The sequence below is a fragment of the Rhipicephalus microplus genome, chromosome 8 (assembly GCF_043290135.1).
Source record: "Rhipicephalus microplus isolate Deutch F79 chromosome 8, USDA_Rmic, whole genome shotgun sequence".
Taxonomy (NCBI): Eukaryota; Metazoa; Arthropoda; class Arachnida; order Ixodida; family Ixodidae; genus Rhipicephalus; species Rhipicephalus microplus.
Genome location: NC_134707.1, coordinates 105,303,119 through 105,324,935, shown reverse-complemented (window position 1 = coordinate 105,324,935; position 21,817 = coordinate 105,303,119). Strand labels below are relative to the sequence as shown.

Here is a 21,817-nt window from a genome sequence, read left to right as displayed (position 1 = left end):
CGGAGAGGGCCCAGTTGATGGCTTCATCAGTGTTGACAAAGCTAATTTGGCCCGACAGTCCGTCGTGACGCAGAGTTCAAAAAGCGTTATCGGGAGGGAAGACCTAGCACCAGCTCCAACGAGCTTCCCAACTTCTGAGGTCCCGAAGCGACATGATGATGACATCGAGAGAAAGGGGGCAAGCAAACATCACCGAAAACAAAAGAAGCGGAAGCGCACCGCACTGTGTAAGCCTAGGGCAGATCCCACTCCATCTCGAGAAAGACGAAAGGCTAGGCCATTCATCCGTTTCAAGAAACGTCAATGGTGGCGTTCATGGAGGCACAAGCGGCGAGCCAGGTGTAGAGGGGGAAAAGGAGGCGCGTCACCCGAACGAAACGCGCGGTTCATTTCGACGACTTCAGGAAGGCGGCCTTGCCCAAAGGTTCAAAGTCAAAAAGGCAGAACGGCTAAGTACTGCGTGGGGGCGACCACAAAGACACTATTACCCAGACTTCCCCCCTGTTTCTGGCGCCCCTTGCACATTCCTGAGGGGAGCCGGCCGAAATTCAGAATGAGGCGTGACAGCGGGACACAGCCTGGCGTTCGTGCTTTTTGTAACCTCTGGCGTGCTCGAAAGCCGCGGGGAACGCGACCCCATTGTGTGCGATTCAAGCGGATCTAATTGAGAAAGGGGGGCAGTCAGTTTGAAGAATTGTTGCACGTGCGTGCTAAGTATGGTTACTTAGTGTTGCATTGCAGATGAAGACTTCAGTCATAATTTTTGCAAGTTACGTGATGCGGTGTAAATTGTTCAGAAGGGAAACCGCCGAGCCAAAGGCTGAAAGTTAGCATCGAATTAGTTTATTCATAGTGCGAAAATTTGCATAAGGTAAAACCGAGAAAATGTGTCATTTTTCTAGTTGTTTCAAAGGTTTAGTGTGGCATCGTATGCCTCCACTGCCATAGGGATGTGGCATGAATGAGCATTTGAGGAAGATGTTAGCATAAACCGAATGATTTTGTAAATTGATTAAGATTGGCGTGACCCGGTACAGTTGCCGTTGCACGCATTGAGAATTGAGGCCTATGTGCATGTTACTTTTTTTCCTTTCTTCGGTTGTTTTCTGTTTGTATGTGCGTATTTCATTGTATAAGAAGTGTATTTTGAGCTATTTTCTTTTTGCTTGGTGTATTGGTTGTTTTTACTTGCTGTGATGCACATTGAAGGATTGCACTACAGTAGAGGAGCGCACCTGATCCGTTTTGTTTCGTAGTATACATTCGTGCAGTGTATTCTGTATTGATGGCTGCCGTACACGGCTATTTCCTCTTCTTGTTTGTATTGCGCCTTGATATTGTTGCGTTTAACTCAAGCTGGTACTCTAACAATTTGTTTGTTTTTTTCTTTTGTTGTTACTTTGATGCACTCTGCCTAGTTATGTTGTGTATGAGAGGGACAGCCCTCATGTTTCCCTTGTTGGTGGTGTTTTGTTCCTTGTTGTCGAAAAAATTCCCCTCCGTGCGAACAAATGTTATGAATAACATTCTGAAAGTGGGGCGCAATGTCACGGACGGCCATTTTTGGCGACACCGCGTCACGGCAATTAACGGGCGCCGTACTCCCCGACTGACCGTGAGAAACGGCGGCGCATGAAAGGGAGCCGTGAAGTGCAAAATGGGGTGCTCTTCTTAGAACGTCGCCGCCGACGGTTAATCCTTTTGTAACTGTGGCGGCGTCTGCAAAATCGTAGAAGGCCGCGGTATACCCCGAACAAGGATAAGACTACGAGACACGCCGACTGAGAGCCAAAAGTTTGACCGTTCCCACGGGGAAAAGCGTGGGAAACGCTCTGGTGGCCAAGCCGTATGACAACAACCCGACAGGTTGTCACTCTCGCTAGTTGAAGGCCATCTCCCAATTAAAAAGGGGTGGCGTCAAAATATTTTGGGGGCGGAGTTTCTCATCAATTAAACGCGCATGATTGGACCCAGGTAGAGGTCTCTTGTCCCCAAGGAAGAGAGCGAGGAGACACGAGGGGGATTTAAGCGCAGGATTTTGCCCTGCTAGGCAGACTAGTCGCTGACCAAGATGGTGTAGAAACAGATCAACAAGCATCTCTTCTAGAAGTTTTTAGTGTGGCTCTGTATCGGCTGGCCACCTAAACTTAGCCGTTCGTCTAGTTGTGACGCGATATTAACGTCTGCAACGTAGACATCGGGACTTCGCCTCGAGTTAGCTCAACCTGCTCGAAGTCACCTGCAAGCACTAGCCTCCCGGAGCCACCAGCGTTGAAACACCGCCGACATCGCAGTCGTGCCAGAACTCTCTTCGACTTCTCGCATCCAATCGTCGGGGACACAACGCTGCCGGTCATCACACGTATGCCTTCACCGGTTTATATCTTCGAACTTTCTCCTCCGTAGTCGATTATTGTTGGTTTGTGTAGTTTCTAATAGTTCTCCCTCGTAAGCTGATTTATTGTTTTGTTTATATATTTCTTTAGTTGTATTAAGTGTTGATGTATTTTGTTAGTTGTATAGAAGTGTTGTATTAGACCCCGTGTGCTGCCATATCACTAGAGTAAAGTTTGTTTTGTTTTCTCACGTGTCTGATCTCTTCGCTGTCTCTGCTTGCGTACGGAACGAACCAACCTGCTGTCATTCCCGTTGCAGACTTCGCGCTGGCGACGCTAGAGTGGCAGCTTGTAACATAGATAGATAGATAGATAGATAGATAGATAGATAGATAGATAGATAGATAGATAGATAGATAGATAGATAGATAGATAGATAGATAGATAGATAGATAGATAGATAGATAGAGACCGAACGGGGATGCAGCACGCAAACAAAGGCTTCGCAGTTCACACAATAGAACTCGCAACTCGCCAGATATTCTGTTACATTCAAAACAACGTGCATAAAGAACTGGCGCTACAATGCAATCTCGTGCATTAACTATCCAAAGAATACTTAAAACTAGAATGTTCATAAATTCTGTTCAGTCCAAACTTCTTGGTACTAAACTTGAATGCTTCCCTCTCAGGAAACACTCATACAAATCCCAGCGCTGGTTCTCCTCCTGTTCGTTGGAGGTTTCTCTTCCAGGAAACGCTCTCGTCGCCACTCAGTTGTCCCAGATCGTCTGACCGCACTTCAACTAGACGCCAGACTCTGCCTAGGCGGTGCTGTGAAGAGCACTGCAACCATCGCCCTCATCACCGCGCCGGCTATAACTGGGTAGTGCAATAAGACCTGTTCACAAGTGAATATGCATAAGCCATACCTCGGTCGTTCGTGTTGGAGTGCGCTTTTGGGAAAATCAAGGATATAGCAAGCTTGTATCATTGATCTAACGTCACTTCAGAAAAGTATAAAACGCACCAAAGCCAACTGCGTGCACAATGCCAAAGATGATTCAATTTGTTTGGCCTGCTTCAACTCGCAATTCAAGTGCAAGCGAGCATCGCAAGAGATCACATTTGGGGCAAGCACTTCAATGTACGTTCTGTAACGCCTAAATTCGTAGTATTTTGGCATACACATGATCCCAAACCGCTGAAGAGCATACACGAGCAATCTATCTTACAATAAGATGTAAAATTTGCTCACTTTATTCGGCACAAATGACCCCAGCGATTTCCGCCTTCACAGTTGCATTATCTATCCATCTGTCGATTTCTGTGAGTTGAACATTTAAAGACGATAGTCTTTCTTAAGGACCTCCGACGCAAAAGTTTTGGTCTGTCTGTCTGTCTGTTTGTACATTTGTCTGTTTGTCGACTTTAAACGGTTCTGGGTATTCTAAACGGCACCAGTCGATATTCCAAACAGCCGACTCCATCCGCAGCGCCCACCAACGTTGCTCAAGATTCAGCATTCATACTTGTGAGATCGTCAATTAAAAAGCAATTTTTGCGCATATCTGAGGCACCATAGCAACATGTATATATTCTGTATGTGCGTTTTTTTCTTGAAAATGCATGCATAAGTGATTCTAAGGACCGTAGCATTTATCACGCTGCCCTGGACATGCAACGCTTGCCCGAAAAGGCGAGTGTTTCTAATGCTTTGCTGAGACGACACGATGGTGGCACCTACCCGTCACCTTCCGTTCTACAACTTATCACCTCTGAGACGGGCACGCACGCCCGTCTCAGAGCAACGCTCTTCGTTTTCCAAGAAAACTGCCAGATAGCACTCAAGTCACGTATGACGTGACTTGATACACTCGTTCGCCTCTGCTGCACGCTCGGGGCAATCTAACGCAGCGCCTCCAGAACACCATTCACCAATTTTCCGGCAAAGAACATCAAATAAATGTTTTGTTCACTCTCTCCACACGCAAGACTATCGTCTTTCGACGAGATTTGCAGACTAACTTGCAGATACGGGGCCATTTTCTTTTATTACACGTTCTAGAGTGTTCTGTAGGCGGTTGTTTTCCGTTCCCAAATAAGGTACATGTGTATCCACATTCTCGATAAACAACGCAATGGGAAACAAGGCTTTCGAGATAGTGCCGGCAATCACGAAAAGCAACGCCAAAAAAAAACCTGATTGTGGTCACGATCAACATTTCGTGATTTACCTGTTTAACAAACATGGTCACAATTGCTAGTTAAAGCCGGAACGTAGAGCCTTGAAAGCCGACGCTCGCGATTATGTGTGTTGACGACCATTTTAGCAACAGAATCTAAAGTTGGGCTAGTTGGATATGCATGGTATAACTATCATTTAAAGCGCACGAAAAACAGACATAAAGAGAGGACAAGCGCTTTCTCGCAACTAAACTGTTTATTAGAAAGGGCGGAATATATATACAGGCAACTGAAAAACACGACTCATGCATGTGCAGGCAAAAAAGTACATCAGTGGCACATCAAGAACACATGGTAAAAGAAAACAGATTATGTCGGAACATACTCAAGAAAACCGACTATCAGTGGTCGCGTTGTGTGCAACGTTGATCGCGCGCGTCGCCCTTCCACTGTTGCACGATGTGCACCGTGATCAGAGGATCTTTTAAGCATCGTAATCTGAGTTACCCTAATTCTCCGTCTAGGCCATTCAAAATAACAGAGGGCCTATACATTATGCCACTTTATCATGCGACCAGCTGTGGAGAACGCGAGTAATTTGCTTAACCAACATGGTCGCAACGCCCTATGTCCAGCGCTCTCGCCGTTCTTCTTCACGAAAGCTAGGGAAATCAGTAACACTGAAGTTCTTTCACAACGCAACTCACAACGCAACTGTGTCGTCGACTAGGGTATTCGTAATGCGGAGGTGTTGCGTCTGCTCCTGTTTTCACCGTCGTTAGCGTTGACGCAGTGAATGATAAACTGACGAGTATCATTACGGAGTGGGCAGCGGAAGTTGGAGGTACGGTAGTTAGATAGGGCACTGGCAAGCTGTCCAAGTAGACAAAAAACGTCATTAAAAAGCGTGAAAGCATGAAAGTCTCTAGTGAAGCAGTCAAAGTAGAACTGGCAGAGCTTTCGAAGTTGATTAATAAGCGTGAGGTATCCGATGTAAAAAGGTATAACATGTAAAGAATTGAACACGCTCTGAAAAACGGAGGAAGCGTCAAAGCAGTGATGAGGAAACTTGGGATAGGCAGAAATCGGATGTATTCCGTAAGGGACAAAGAAGGCATAATAACTACCAATATGGGTAGGATAGTTAAAATAGTGGAGGAGTTTTACAGATACCTGTATAGTAGCTGGGACAACCCCGACCCTAATACTATAAGAACTAGCACTAACCCAGAACACACCCCACCAGTAATGATAGAAGAAGTCAGAAAGACCTCGGAGAGTATGCAAAGAGATAAAGCTACTGGTGAGGACCAGGTAACATCAGATCTGCTGAAAGATTGAGGATGTATTGTGTCAGAAAAACTAGCCACTCTGTTTACGAGGTGTCTCCTGACGGGAAGTGCACATAGAACTTTCAATTATAAGTATGTAAGCAATTACTGGGCACTCGAGGACTACGGGACGGCTTGATGCTCTCCTACAGTAGAGTACCTCGTACTCTAAATCGTTAACAACTTTTTCTAAACACACCCGAGTTTTGGAAAAATGCTAACATCATCTTAATACATAAGAAAGGAGATGACAAGGACTTTTAAAGAACTACAGGCTGATCAGCTTGCTCTCCGTAGTATACAAGCTATTTACAAAGACAATTGCTAACAGAGTTAAGAAAACATTAAAATTGCATCATTCAAAGGAACAAGCAGGATTTAAAACAGGCTACTCAACAATTGACCACATTCGTACCACCAATCAGGTGCTTGAGAAATGCTCAGAATATAGCCAACCACTATACATAGCCTTCATAGATTACGAGAAGGCGTTTGATTCAGTAGAAATACCAGCAGTGATGCAGACACTGCAGAGTCAGGGCATCGATGAATTATATATAAACATCTTGCAAGAAATCTACAGGAGATCAACTGCTACCATATTGATTCATAAAGAAAGGCACAGAATACCGAATAAGAAGGGTGTAAGGCAGGGGGATACAGTCTCCCCAATGTTATTTACCGCGTGCTAACAGGAGGTTTTCAGAGGCCTAGAATGGAAACAGTTGGGGATAAGAGTCAATGGAGAGTACCTTAGTAACATGCGCTTCGCCGATGACATTGCATTGCTGAGTAACTCAGGGGACGAATTGCAACTAATGATATGGAGTTAGACAAGGAGAGCAGAAAGGTGGGTCTTAAAATTAATCTGCAGTAAACGAAAGTAATGTATAACAACCTCGGAAGAGAGCAGCTCTTTAAGACAGGTAGTAGTGCAATTGTAAAAGACTATGTCTACTTAGGGCAGGTAATAACCGCGGAGCCGAAACACGAGATCGAAGTAACTAGAACATTAAGAATGGGGTGGAACACATTTGGCCAGCACTCTCACTCAAATCATGACAGGTAGATGGCCACTGTGCCTGAAGAGGAAGGTATATAACAGCTGCATCATTCCAGTACTTAGCTATGAAGCAGAAACCTGGAGACTTACAAAGAGGGCTCCCCTTAAATTGGGGACAACGCAGCGAGCAACGGAAAGAAAGATAGTAGGTGGAACCTTAAAAGACAAGAAGAGAGAAGAGTGGATTATGGAACAAAGGGGGGTTTAGGTTATCATAGTTGAAATCAAGAAGAGGAAATGGACATGAGGCGGGGATGTAGCGCGTAGACAGGATAACCGCTGGTCATTGAGGGTAACTAGCTGGATTCCCAGAGAAGGCAAGCGGGTTAGGGGGAGACAGAAGGTTAGGTGAGCAAATGAGATTAAGACGTTTGCGGGTATAAATTGGCAGCAGCAAGCACAGGACCGAGTTTATTGGCGGAACCTAGGAGAGGCCTTTGTCCTGTAGTAGACGTAGTCAGGCTGATGATGATGATGATGATGACACAAGACAAGCGTGAACTAACAACGGTAACAGTTATACGCCTCTGTGTGCGAGCAACGCGCTTCAAGTGTTGATAGCGGTCAACTCAACGCTCCAAGATATTTATTTAAAATTTTTGGGTGTGGAATGACCCTCCTGTCTTCCATGCGACGGCGCCTGAGGCAAGGTGGTGGTGCGCCGTGTTCTTTTCCTTTAAACGTGATGTAATAAGACCACGAAAACTCCCTTCATGTCGGAATCTGGCAGCTCGAGCTCGTGTTTATGGAGACGTGAGCGCATGGACAACAAGGATGGCTTATAGGATACAGCTATTTATGCGTCTACTATGGCTATGCAACGAGCAACGCGTCCTTGAATAGCACTGTCAGGAACAAATGTATATCCTTACTATAGCACACAATGCTTTTTTGGTGCTTATTTCTCGACACGATGGCAAATCCTGGCTCATTTCTTAGGGTGCGCTTATGATGCTGTCATAACAAAAGTCTGCCCAAGCGCAAACTTTTTGCACACACAGTTTCTCTTTTCCTGCATAAGTAGTGGTTGGGTTTGGCGGTCTCCAGTAATGTACTTACAAAGATATACCTTTTAGAATACGAACACTCTAAGCAAGAAAAAGATAAAATATAGCATTTTAAGTTTGTCATGCCCATACACACGGTGCCCTAGAACTCTCTAGCCTGAGTTTAAACATATGGTGACGCGTGCTATGATGCCCTGACTAATGCATGTTTTTAACTATAGCATATAGTATACGCACCCTATTCTGCTTAACTAAGCTTAATGTAACTAAGCTAAGCAGCTAATTTGAAAAAGTAAAAACAATGATTTACCTAAAACGTAATTAAGGAGAAAGTAAAATGAAAAAGTTGGAGACCGGATAGCAACACATCAGATCAGACTGTTTGCGACTTACCTATGAGGCGTTGATAAAATGCAGACATTTTTAGTGCTCGTGTTTATGATTGCGACAGCTTTTTTGAAAATTAAGACATAATGAAGCAAACGAGGGCATACTGGACGTTAACTGTACTTTTTGAGTTGACGATAATAGCTGCTACCTAATTGTGAAAAAGTAACAGAGAGGGAAAAAACACTTTCCGTCAGCATGGACCCGACGCTTTAGCACTTAAGCAACGGCGACAGCCATCCTGTTGTCTCCTTTATTGGGTATTTATGTGCATGCAAACCAGCTCGCATCACGAAGCACCTGATTGTTTATCGAGCTCACGGCTGAGCAATAACGATTGTTATGTGGAAATTAACATCCGAAAACCACCTTATAATGGTGAGAGGTGCCGTAGTAGAGGGCTCTGGAAATTTTGACCACCTGAAGTTCTTCATCGTGAACCCAATTCTGAGAATGCGGGACTACAGCATTTCCGCCTCCATTGAAAATGCAGCCGCCGAATCCAGTATTCAATCCCGTGACCTGCGGGTCAGCAGCCTAGTACCTTGGCCACTAGACCACCCTAGCCAAGACCACAGCTAAGCAATAAGCCCTCGCGAACTATATACAATAAAGAATCAAGTTTGCCGGAAGTAATCTCTCTTTGTAAATGAATGAAGGAACCAAATTTTGAGGAGTAGTTTTGCTGATTGACTCAAAAGTATAGCAAACCAGCACTTAACGAATCAAATAAACGTATAAGAGACTTTAATTGTACTATTTAAAGTGTATTTTAGTAATTCAACGGTTCATTTTAAGGAAGTAAAGTGGACGAAAACTGAACTTGGTGCTGGCAGGGGTAGAACCTGCGACCTTCTGATTACGCGCCGGATGATCTACTCATTGATGTTTGGCTGCACTTGTGATAATTATATGAGAGAGTTACGCCTATGTGGTTGATAATGGTCAGAATACTCATTTTTTACCTATATAGTTCATAAAAGTTGTTAAAATGTGCGCTAGGTGCATCCGTCGCGGTGGTAGACTGCTACTCAGCTGTAGACATAAAGGTCACGGGTTCAATCCCAGCCGTGGCGGTCATATTTTGATGGAGGTGACTTTAGAGGACCACGTGCTGTGTGGCGTCAGTGAATGTTAACGAACACCAGATGGTCGCACTTTCCGGAACTCTCCACTATGGCGTCCTCCATAATTATATCCTTGATGGCAGGCGCTAAACCCCAAATATTATCCTGCTCAAAGTGGATGTAAAAAAACAATGCGCAGAACATCAACACAGGTTTATTCAGATCACTTTCAACTTCAGTGACACAAAATAAGCATCATATATCTGAGATAAGAACCGGAGAGTTTTTTAGGGTAAATTGGAATAAAGAAAAAGAGCAGTATTTTCTCAGGAACCATACTCGAGGCATTTCTCGGTTTTTATGCAGCGTAATTTTGCCAATAGCACCAACCACACTGCCTCAAACCTGTTTTCAGATCACGCAGTTCATCACGTATAAGTAAGCATGCACATTCCAATACTTGCCTTCACGTTTACTGAAGTTCATGCCGAGGGACTCAGTGAGTACACGCATGTCATGTCCCCTCCCCTTTTCTATAAGAGATTAAAGTGTGCGCCACGTCTGCTCCGTACGTTTATTAAGAGGGAACAATTTCAATCCTTGAAGCTCTATTCCAACGATGGACGTGATCACAAAGGAATCAGTCACATGACCTGTGACGTATTCCTTGGTCTCCAGAATTCTCAAGACAGGGAAGAATTCCCGCTACAAGCGAGGGTTTCGCCGTTGCTCTCCATGGATCTTAACTGTGACTTGAAGTGCCGTCGTTTCAGAAATCAATCTGCGCGGACCGAAACGTGTATGCTGGTATGGCTGACGTATACGGTGACGTAGTGTGCAATCCACAGGCTCGTTAGCGATTTCATGTATCGTGTGAATACAGCTTTACTTTCTGTTTTTTTTTACGTGTAGGGCTATTTTCGTGTAGGATTCAGACTATAATGGCCGACGAGTCCGTAATGTTGCATTCCAAAAAATGTTTAATTGCGCAATTTACTCCTGGGAAGCCAGAAAAGAATGGCAGGCTCTTTTGAGAAGCTGATCAACACTTGAACTTAAGCCATTGTTATTCTCTTTTTTTTAACTTGACCAAGAAAAGAGGAGGGGAGAAGAGGCGTCTGTTACCTTCGGTTCTCCACTTAGAGAACACTGCGTATACGCCGACATGTTTCAATGTAGGTCCCGTCCTGAATAGAAGGCGTAACGTGCGACACATAGTGACAGACAGGGACATGACTACGGTATCTGATCTTGACACCTTGGCCCGTATTCGCAAAAGCATCTTACGTGTGACATATGAGCGATTGAATCTTGTTTAACATTGGGCAAACACTCTACAGATAAGTTTTGTGAATTCGCCCCCTTTTGTACGTCCTGTCATAGGTTTATTCTGCCTGTAATAGGCAAGGTTTGTTTCTTGGACTTTACCTGTAACAAAACCGATAGATTTTCAACGCTTATCAACTTTGCTAAGCATGCGCTGGTTGTAACTTACGTTGCAGAAGCGTGGGCAAGTTCTTTTTTTCGCAGTAGCTCTCCAATCAAAATTCTTGATTGCCAAAGAGGATCAATATCCATTCGCTAACACCACTGTGTCAGATCACCAAGTAGTGTTTTCCGAACATATCTATCGTCTGGCTTTCATCCTCACTGTACACCTAAAAAACATGCATGGGCGTATCACACAGCACAAAATAAATATTCCTTAACCACCTTCCCACATACAATTTTGTAGCGTAGTTGATGATAACGGCTTTTCGAATGTTAAGCTCACATGAAACGTCGAATGTTTTCCACTATTCATACTCAACGAACAATTAGCTAATAAAAAAACATAAGTGCTTTCGGGAATATCAAGTTAAACAAGTATGTACATGTACATCACTCTTGCAGCAAAACACTCATATCGGCAGTGTTACATCTCTGTAAATACTTCAATCTCATCAAATAAAGCAGATCACAAGACATTGCTTTGTGCGGTTGGACGAAGCAACATCAAATGAGAGATTCCGGCACGTCACACCGTCACCTAAACAGGTGATTTTGCACAATATATATTAGGCACACATGCCAAAATCTATTATTAGAAAGTTGTGACAGCGAAACTTCACAGCACACTACACATTGCACATAGTAGTCAGCTAGAAACCTTCAACTGGCGTATGCATTTTGTACTATAAAACTAGTAACTTAGAGAAGTTCTCACAAGTAAACAGTCAACAGAACAAGCAGGGATTGAAGAAGAATTGATTCAGAGCCCAATTTATGATGATTGCTGCTTCAGAGATACGAAAAATGATGAAAAAGAGTAGTGAAGTCAGAAACATACGTCACAGCTGAAAAGTTTAATAGTTCGCTGCAAACGCTCAATACGTGAGCCAATGTGCACTACAAAGTGAGAGCTTGCGAGAATAAGTTTTGTTTTCGTCTTTTTTTGTATATCAGCAGTGCAAGACACAACAAATAAGTAGACAAAACTTCAGGGCGAGAAACATCACATACGTGGTTTCAATGTTCTCGCAACATAAAGTTGACTACACTCGATCGTGCTGCCACTGCTCTTGCCTCCCCCTCCCACCTGGACCACTTGAGTATTTTTGATGCTCAAGAAACGAAGCTTGAAACCCTATTATACTAACATTTTAAGCACTACTGGAAGAAAAAACTTGAAGCGCAAAAATTGGCCCCATATCTGCATGTTAATCTGCAGATGTGGTCGAAAGACGATAGTCTTGCGTGTGGAGAGAGTGAACAAAACACTTATTTGATGTTCTGCGCAAGAAAATTGGTCAATGGTATTCTGAAGGCACTGCGTTAGAGTGCCTCGAGCGTGCAGCGGATGCGAACGAGCGCATCAAGCACGTCACACGTGTGACATAAGCGCCATCTGGGAGTTTTTTTTTTTTTTTTTTTCGGAAAACCAAGCACGTGGCTCTGAGACGGGTGTGCGCGCCCGTTTGGGAGGTGATAAGGTGTAGAATGCAAGACGATTGGTAGGTGCCAGCACCGTCTCGTCTTTGCAAAGCGTTGGAAACACTCGTCTTTTCGTGCAAGTGTCGCATAGTCAGTGCAGCGTGATAAGCGCTACGGTCCTTAAAATTACTTATGTATGCCTTTTCTAGTAAAAGGCGCACATGCAGAGTATATGCGTGTTTTTATGGTGTCTCAGATATGCGCAATAATTCCTTTTTAATTGACAATTGCACAAGTATGAACGCTAAATCTTGAGCAGCATTGGTGGGTGCTGCGGATGGGGTCAGCCGTTTCAAGTACCCGGTGTCGTTAAGAGTGTACAAACAGACAGACAGACAGACAGACCAAAAAGTTTGCATCGAAGGTCGCGAAGAAAGACTGTCGTCTTTAAAAACAAGAAACGAGGAGAAGAGTATAGACACGACGATCGCTTCATATTTGTTTCTTAGCGTCTTAAAAACTCGCAGAGGCATCCTCACTACTAGAGGAACGTTTCAAGCTGTAAGGGCAACTAGTGAGAATGCGGTTGAAAGGGTATATTGAGCACATTGGGGCTGATATATTTGAGTATGTTCGTGTTGACATCAGAACCAGGGGGGCCGGGTGAGCACAACGCAGGGATATGAGTGCATCGCCATAAATAAACGAGTATTGACTGTAGTTGATTTGAAAAGAGTACGATTACAACCATTCATACGATAAGACAGTGACATGTTATGGTAAAGAAATACAAAAAAGCAAAGGTCGGCTCTTGTTGAAAAGGTATTGCCAACAACCTAGGCAGAGATTATATCGAGAGATAAAATTTCGTATTTTTACATTATGTTGGTGGTTGATGCATGCGTGCAAAACCAAACGGTGACTCGCACATTTATAAGGCACTTCAAGACAGAGCCGAATTTGTCAATAATGCTGCTCACAAGCTCGATACAGTCTCAAACATCGAAATTGAAATAGGCTGAAAATATGAAGCTAACAGTAACAGACCACATAAAAACTGCTAAAGCACATACTTAGCCACCTTGAGTTGAGATGCAGTGGCCGTAACTCATTTGGCAGAGCATCGGTAGTGTTGTCCAAAATTCCAGGTTCGGTTTCTACCAGCGGCTATTTATTTTGCCGCCCATAATAATTTTTATTCAATTGGTATCACAAATACCGCCTTAAAGTTGAAGACTACCAATTATGCCCTTCCGCTTTTATTTTCTAAAGAGGTTGTTCGTAAAAAACGCCTTCGATTCATTCCGATTTCTTGGGTGCCATAGCATTCATTCTCGCTAAAGTCGGTTAAAGCGAGTTTAAATGATGGGATATCTGGGACAGTGTACTGACCATTATAGCGATGAAACGCTAAAACAATCTCACAACGACCGCGACGACATTGTGTCATAGCGGAGGAAAGGAATATTGCCAGCTCGCATTTAAATCATTTGGCTCGTTGCGCAAATTGCCGTAGAACACTTGTAAGATCAAGAGTTAGCCTTCATCACAGAGTTGAGTGCAGCGCTTAGGCATAGTTCAAAAATCATTGAAGAAAAAGAAAAAAAGCGAAGAGAAAAGTATCAGATCATTTGTTCGAAATGTAGGGATGGAAACTCAGTTTGGCAAACTTCAAGCTTGCCAGTCGGGGCACATCCAACACCAAAACACATTTCCATTAGAACAGTACGAAAGTTCATGATAAACACAAGTGGCACTGCTAGCACTTTTCATATGTCAGCGCTAATTGTCACCAACTAGGAACTCTACTTATGCAGGATAGTCCACCATTTTTATCTTTCCAGAGTTCCTCTGCATGTATCATACCCTAACGAGTCAAAGTGGAGCACAACACATCAATATTTCCCCATTTTCACCATGACAATGAACGCAGAGAACAATTTTGTTCTTCATGGCAGCTTCTTTTTTATAGCATTGAAGTTGGGGTGGCCTTTCCCTGTAATAGATTCCGCGAAAGTCTGACTTCGATTACCTGGGCTTTCGCTAACATACCACGCACGCAAAACAAAAATAATGCACAGTCTTGCCGAAACTTGGCAGGAGATCTGGTATGGTCCATTTTGAGTCAGTCCGCATAGTAGCTTATCCGCAAGCCACATACGACGCCGTTTACAACGATCGTACAGTGTAGGCGAAAGTCCCACGGCTCTTCGAGTCGTCCACACTGCGCCGATCCCTGACGAACGCGCTGAGACGTTTCAGTGACATCAGAGGCAGCTTGCCCCACCTCCGAGAAAGGCCTCTGTCGATGCCGACACCGCCGGTGTGGCGATGCATACGTGCAGTCGCAGGAGAGACGTCAGGTGCTGAACCTCGAGGCGTAGCCTCTGCAGCTCCCTGCGCAGTTCGGCGTTGCCCCTCTGCAAGCCTTCCGATTCCTGCGAACAAGGTGGTACGAGACAGTGTCAGATGCGAGTCGTGCTGTAGCAGTGCTAGGCAAACTTAGAGGTGGACTCACTCGACTTCACTCAGGTTCAATTAGGGCCGTTGGTCTGATTCTGAGTAAGGGGGTGGGAGTCAGTAATGTTTAAGCGAGTTTGAATCCGAGTGAGTCAAGATTACGAAAATTTTCGTCAGTGTAAGTCTGAGAGAGTCTGCGTCAAGAAAATAATTGTCAGCGTGAGTCCGAGTAAGTTCAAAGCACGTTATATATTTCTTGAGTCTGAGTGAGTTCCCCAATATTCGCTGGCCTGAGTGCTTTACGGTACCGAGAATAAAAAAAGGCCATCTGCACGAATGAACTTTTACACTGAAACACCAAGTTAGCAACCCTGAATAAAAGATAAGGCATACGCGTGTGCACGGTGGGTGGTGGAGAGGGGGCAGAAGGTGCCCTGTCCTTGTACCATCCTAAGCAAAGTGGAGCGGGGAGGAAATTTTTGGCACTAATTAACTATAAGGGGTGCCGAGTCAACCCCATATCTTTGCTCAGTCGGACCTGTATGGCAATACAGGCTTTCGACTATAATGACCGAGTAAAGTAACTGTGGCCTTGCATTTCAAAAACTGTTCTTTTCTTAGATTTACCCTCGGAAAGCCAGGAACTGAAGGCAGCCTGTTATAAGAAGCACGTTTCATTGCTTCATTTTAATTTTTGTAATCAGTTTGGCGTCCCTCCTTCACCCCTATACGTAGAACCTCGCGCCCGTCTATGCCTTGATAATGCGAAGGAAGATTGAAAAGGGACGCGCTGTGCGTGACGCCACTTCGAAGTTGCCGCCCAGCTCGCATTTTATAGCCAAAGAACAGAGAGGTGGCGCCATTGTGTAATTGCATGAAGCTCCAACATTTTCACTCCCATTTTTCTTCGATAAAGTTCTGCTCCCCCACCCCGCCACTAATCTTCAATTTTTCGAAATGGTACACAGGAATACGACATGTACACTTACGGTGAGGAAAATGTAACTTCAATGAAGATAAACACAACATTGAATCCCTTGAGGCAAACAGGCGTGAAAAGACACGCGTTTGGCTTCTCAAGCATTTGCCCTTTCCTAGAAAACAGTACCTAACCCTTAATTACCCATAAATATACTTACTATGATATACGTACGTCGCTATTAATAACCAAATTTCATTACTAAAAATTACCAAACTGTATTTCTTAAGGCGGCAGCACACTGAATATTCATTTGGTAATAAATGCGCTTATTATCAATTGTCACAAAGCTAAAATACCTACTTTGCTCCTTCACAATGTGATGCACGCTTTATGGGCTTCAAACACGTTCTAAACGCAAAAAGAAGAACTCTCGGCCCTGGATATTTTAATGCTGATAAATACTTAAAATTGTTCAATTAAGCACTGTTCCTAAAGGTTACCTTATTCTATCTGGTTTCACAAAAACGAAACTAAAACACATGTTGTATAAGAGACTTGTGTAAAAGAGCTTTCAAAATGTTATTGGGAATTCTTAAGCTTTGCCTTCAAGACTAGAATGCGATAGCGATATCTTGTCGCTGGTAGGTACCGAGTTAAACGGCTTGTGTCATTGAAGCTTTCGCATAGGTCTGCACTCCGTGTAATGGGCAGCATGCTTGAAAACACGGGCGATTGTGCATAAGAAATCTGTTAGAACACAGTAGGCACCCACTACGTGGTCCTAAAAAAAGGCTTAGTAACATGTGTGCCTTTTATAGTGGGTGGCCTGCTCTAAACCATGAATTCATGATAATCGCATGTTCTGACGCCCGATCGCCATGTGCGCATGCATCAAGCATTATTACTGCAATATTACATGTTGACTTGTGAAGCATGCATGTATACAGGACGTGTGTCTTTGTAAATTATGAAGTTTACTTTCACTGTATTTCCAATCAGAGGAAGTTATTTTCACTGTATTTTAGAGCAGACAAATGACTCTGTGGTAGAACACTTGCTTACCACGCAAACCACGCCGGCTCGATCCTCAATGAGACCCAAATTTTTTATTTATTATTTGAATATTTAACTTCAAGCTCTCTCGTTTTTTGGTCACGCATAAGATGATGCTTTTTCACTAACAAATGACGATGCCGACGCCGGAATTTTCGCGAAAAAAGCTCTTTGATGCTATCGCGTTGAAACTGCCGTGTGCCTTGGGTGTACCGGAGAGGCACAAATGGCACGCGCGCGTCATATGTATTTCTCAATGTGCACAAAATTGGTCACAGTTATCAAGAACGCATCCTAAATGTACACTCAATAGAAATATGCCGTAAACATGAAGTGCAATGTAACCTATTGCGTACTCGCGACGGTTTACATTAAAAGTGGGAATGCACCACGTTCGTAAGATGTTCCCTTTCCGAATATTTGCCACTGGGCAACGAAGTGGACATACATGATTGTTCATGTACCCGTTCGCACCCAGCAAACTAAGCGCGGGCTGCCAACCCCCTCCTGCTGTGGTACGGGGGTGTGACAAGTATATAAATACCAACTTTCATATTCATTTTGTTTCTGCTCCGACCATATAAAACGCTTTATTATATACGTCATGGCTTGAATACAAAAATAGTGACTCTCGCACTGGTAGCAACGACATGTCGTCTTTACCATACAGGCACAGAAATTACCTTAAGCAATTTCTGAGGCAATGCCTACCTTTGATACTAAATAAATTGGAAACGGAAAGATTTTTTAAAAATATTTCGACGCGCAAACAAACACGAGAATACTTTGGAAGTATGAATGAAGAGACAAAGAAAACAGTTTTTACACTTTCACATTTCTTTTTGCTTTTGATGTGTTTCTTTCTCAGTGTTTTAATTAACATTGTATTATACCATTATGCATCGCAGCCATGTTTGTACAAGTTGTCTTTATGTTGTAACTTCCACTGTTTTTGTGCTTAGTAATGCATTAAGACGTTTTCTTTTTCTAAAAGCATCAGTGTATTTTTATAAATATCACTTCTGTAACTGTACTTTTGTGAAAAGGAACAATACGTTCCTTCGTTCCTTTTTTGTCAACTTAAAAAAAATTGTGATTTTTTTTCTAGATTTATACCTAAAACTTGTATGAATGCTAATCTTGATGTTACTGCTGCAATGTGAGGGCCTTCAGACACATGCAAGCTGTATGATTCAGCTTTTCGCCTGACGGACCCCCAATATTTTTGCTGAAAAATAAAAACCGTTCTGATTTTGGTTTTGATTCTATAGCAGCGTATTTGTAGATTGACGAATATTCGGCAAAATCTAAATATACGTTTCTCGAATCTCTTGGCCTGAATAAGAAAAATGTTGATTTGTATATGAAACTTCAAATACCTGATCACCCAAGCTAAATTATTAGTGATTGATGTACAACTCAAGCACTCTTCATTGGGTTGCAGGGTTAATAAATGCGCATTTGTTATAAACCTATAAATAGTGTTCAAGCAGACTATTAGTGTTCCTAACTGGTTTTGCCAGTGGCGTCAGTAACTGCCATAGTGGAGGTGAACATTCGTCAATGTTCAAATTTTAAGAAAGGGATGTTTATTAATGGAAAGGCACAGATCGGCTTGAGCCATAGTATGCTCTAGTCTACTACTCTACACCTGGGGAGGGGAAAGAGAAATGGATGAAGATGTGGAAGTGAGGAGGTGATTATGTACCGTCCAGCCAACTTGGCGCAGTGACGCCGCCATGCATGCAATCCAGTTGCATGCATATAAGAGGGCTATGAACACGTTTACGGCCATAATGGTACTGTTGCGGTGAGGCCAAGGGTCCAGCACAACCCAACTTGTCTAAGAGAGAGAGAAAGAGAGAAAGCGGATGCTCACTTTCACTCTGCTGTTACCTATATCAACCACAATTATCATCTGCATTTTGTTACACATTGAGTAGATGGACCTTGTGCATACAAACTTGATAATATTCATCACAGCAATCACAAACTTATTGTGCGTGTGGTGCTCGACGCATATCTTGGCCGGTCAACTTGTCGGATAGTTGGTTGACCATCTCGACTGGTTTGGTGCAGCCCTCAGTGCTCACTTATTTTGGCGTCCAGACAATTGTTTCTTGCTTCCCGCCCGTGGAAGGGTAGATTGTATCAGACCCTCTTTTTCCGCCTCAGTTTGATACACCATTAAACTAGATCGCTTAAACTGTTTGTTTTCGAAGGTTTAGCGATGCGCCTATGGTAGGCTAAACGCACATGACAAGGACACAAGACACAATGTTTAACAGGACGTAGCAAACTGTGTCCTACCCCATTAAATAAGCTCATTACGATGCAATCAAAATAATTGGCCACATTCATCTCTTTACTACTTGTTTTAACTTTGTGAAAGCCCATAGAACACGCGTTTCAGTGTTTCTACTACAGTTGAAAGAGGTCACAACTGAAAGAACGCTGTACTTCTTTCTTCTCAGTTGCAACCTTGAGTCACGTGTTCAGAGTAACGATGTACCAAATGGCCCAATATCACATATACTGTTAAGCCCCTTGTAAGACGCGGCTCGAGTGGCGTTCTCACCTCGCACAGACGCACGGTTCGCTCCTTCTTCCGGTTCCGGCACTTGGAGGCGGCGATCTTGTTCCTCTCCCGGCGTCGCCTCCGCTTCTCTTCGTCCTCCTTCGTCAACTGCGCATGACGCGAAATAGACGAATACTTCGTCAAATGGGCCATGGCACGGTGCACCCACAAAAAATATATATAGACGTAGAGTGCCTAGTATCCATTTACAAAAATTGAACTCTAAACGAATAATTCATTGCAAACTGCTCCCTGGAAGACAACAGCTATATATCTCTCTCGCCGCCAGCGACCGCCATTTCGCCATGGTGTGTAGGGCGTCACGTGCGTCAAGGAGTGCAGCCCTAGGCTTCTAGATAAGCTGCAGCCGCTGGAAGCCTTCTCAGCTGTACTCGTCGAGCAAAGGAGAGTAATAAAACTTCCATCGCACTCCCGGCTCACCACAAAACAGTCGGTCTTGTTTAACCATACGAGTTGTGAAACTCCCCACAGGCTGCATGTATAGACGAGAGCACGCCTATCTCGAACCCAGGCGCCTTCGACGGTATACCCTCGCTCCCAGAGACGCCATAATTTGTTTGCAACTGCCAAGCCGAGCCTCGCTAGCATGGATTGCAGTGGCTCTGGGAGTTTAAAATGTGAAAAGGCGCCTGTTCGCGCTGCGCCCGCTTCTAAAATGTCATCTGGGTACCACTGAGCTGTCATCTGATGCGACAACAACCGGGGCAAGAGGAAGAGATTGCTGAGCACTGCTTGTGAAGTTCACAACGCATCGCGCGAATCATGCCAGCGCGGTGTCTTGCGATTGCACAGGTTTCCGTCCATAACGAAAAGCGCCGAGCTCCATGCACCGCCTTAGGATATAATCGCAATCAGCAGGAAAAACTACGAGCCCAGTGAAGTGTACAAGTAAGTATACTTATTGCGTTTATTCAAGTGCGACTCCAGCTGTCTCACTTTACAGCAGCGATTTGCGTGCAATATGCCTGTAGTATGAGGCACAAAACTATTGTCGTACTCTTTCGCAGGCCACACGTCAATAATAAGATATACGTATTACGACTCACGAGTGGATGCACGCACCGCGCATGTTCAGTACAACTGCAACGGCCAAGTGTCGTGATGCAAAGAAATGTGAACGGTGCGGAAAGCATGATTTAGACTCGGTCGAACCGCTACATACCTTGACTGTCACAAGGCGAATTTACACGTGCTTTCAGCCAGCGTCACCGTAGCATCTTAACACATTGTCCGGGCTAGCACTTTTGCAACGCGTGTTTATTTCGAGTACCCGGCAAGACTGGGAATTGATACACATGCGGTGCATGAGTGTAAGTTGGAACCAGATTGTAGCGCTACGTTGACGCCGGCTTATAGCAAAAATTCTGCCTTGTCATAGCAAAGGCATGCCTCAGTTCCACTGTGTCAAAAGCAACGCTTTCCGCTGTTCGCGTTCCTTTCAATCGCAAAAGTACGTACCTGATGTAGCTGCTTCCGTAGTCTGCAATGCACGTGCTGCAGATACTCCGGGCTGTCGAGGAAGGTTTCCTCGACGTTTTACAAGAAATCAGCGTAAAATTCCAGCACAAGAATAGCGCGAAAGATGCTTACAGCCAGACCCGAGTTGTGAAGTTTTGCGTTTGATTTGCAGAGCATCTGCTCCCATGCTGTTGAGAGTGTTTTTTCACCGCGCTTGCAGCAGACGGCGCCACACTCTTTTCATATGGCAGCAAGCACTGAGCTCGCTGTGTTCTGGTGTATAGCAGTCTGGACACGACATTCGCCCAGAGGTCGGGAGTGTGCAGATTGTCGCGCTACCTGTTTATCAGCACGCCAGCCATATTTCGCATTATTTGTGTTTTGAGTTCTTGCTCCTAGATGGCGTGACACTCTGGTAACTTGTGAAAAATTGGGCCAACTGCGTGTCCAGATTTGGAAACAAAGTTTCCTAACTGGTATGATTGAATAACTCTGCCGAACAGTATCGTCCTGCCGGAATACACATGCTTAAGAGGGAAGTGGCTGCTGTGGACACGACTCGAGAGTGCGCCACAGTTATAAGGCATCAGGTCACTCAAGTGTTTATAGTCATCATCATCACCATCATCAGGCTGACTACGTCCACTGCAGGACAAAGGCCTCCACCATGTTCCGCCAGTCAACTCGGTCTTGTGCTTGCTGCTGCGACTTTATGGCCACAAACTTCTTTACCTCTTTTGCCCCCCTTACTTTCTGTATTCACCTAACCCGATTGCCTTCTCTGGGAATCCAGTGAGTTACCCTTAATGATGAGTAGTTATCCTGCCTACGCAATACGTGCCGTGCCCATGTCCATTTCCTCTTCTTCATTTTTCTTAAGATATCATTATTCCCGGTTTATTCTCTGTATTGTTCTCAGTAATGTGTTTAGAGTAATGCTTTTTATAAATTAGGTTATTGGCCAAATAACTGAAATTTGGACAGGTTGTTATTGAACACCCGAGGTTTATCCCTTGGCATGACAGTAAGCGCGA

General features: G+C 44.1%; 1 protein-coding gene across 1 annotated transcript in view; it reads right to left on the bottom strand.

Annotated features, from left to right (window-relative positions):
* Window positions 1-9,576: 9,576 nt before the first annotated feature.
* LOC119163898 (uncharacterized) overlaps window positions 9,577-21,817 on the bottom strand; it is an 83,439-nt gene continuing 71,198 nt past the window's right edge. The window contains exons 4-5 of the mRNA XM_037415970.2: window positions 19,305-19,412; window positions 9,577-14,729 (exon numbers count right to left, since the gene is read on the bottom strand). Coding sequence (XP_037271867.1) covers window positions 14,559-14,729; window positions 19,305-19,412 — 279 coding nt within the window. The 3' untranslated portion in view covers window positions 9,577-14,558. The remainder of the gene's footprint in view (window positions 14,730-19,304; window positions 19,413-21,817) is intronic.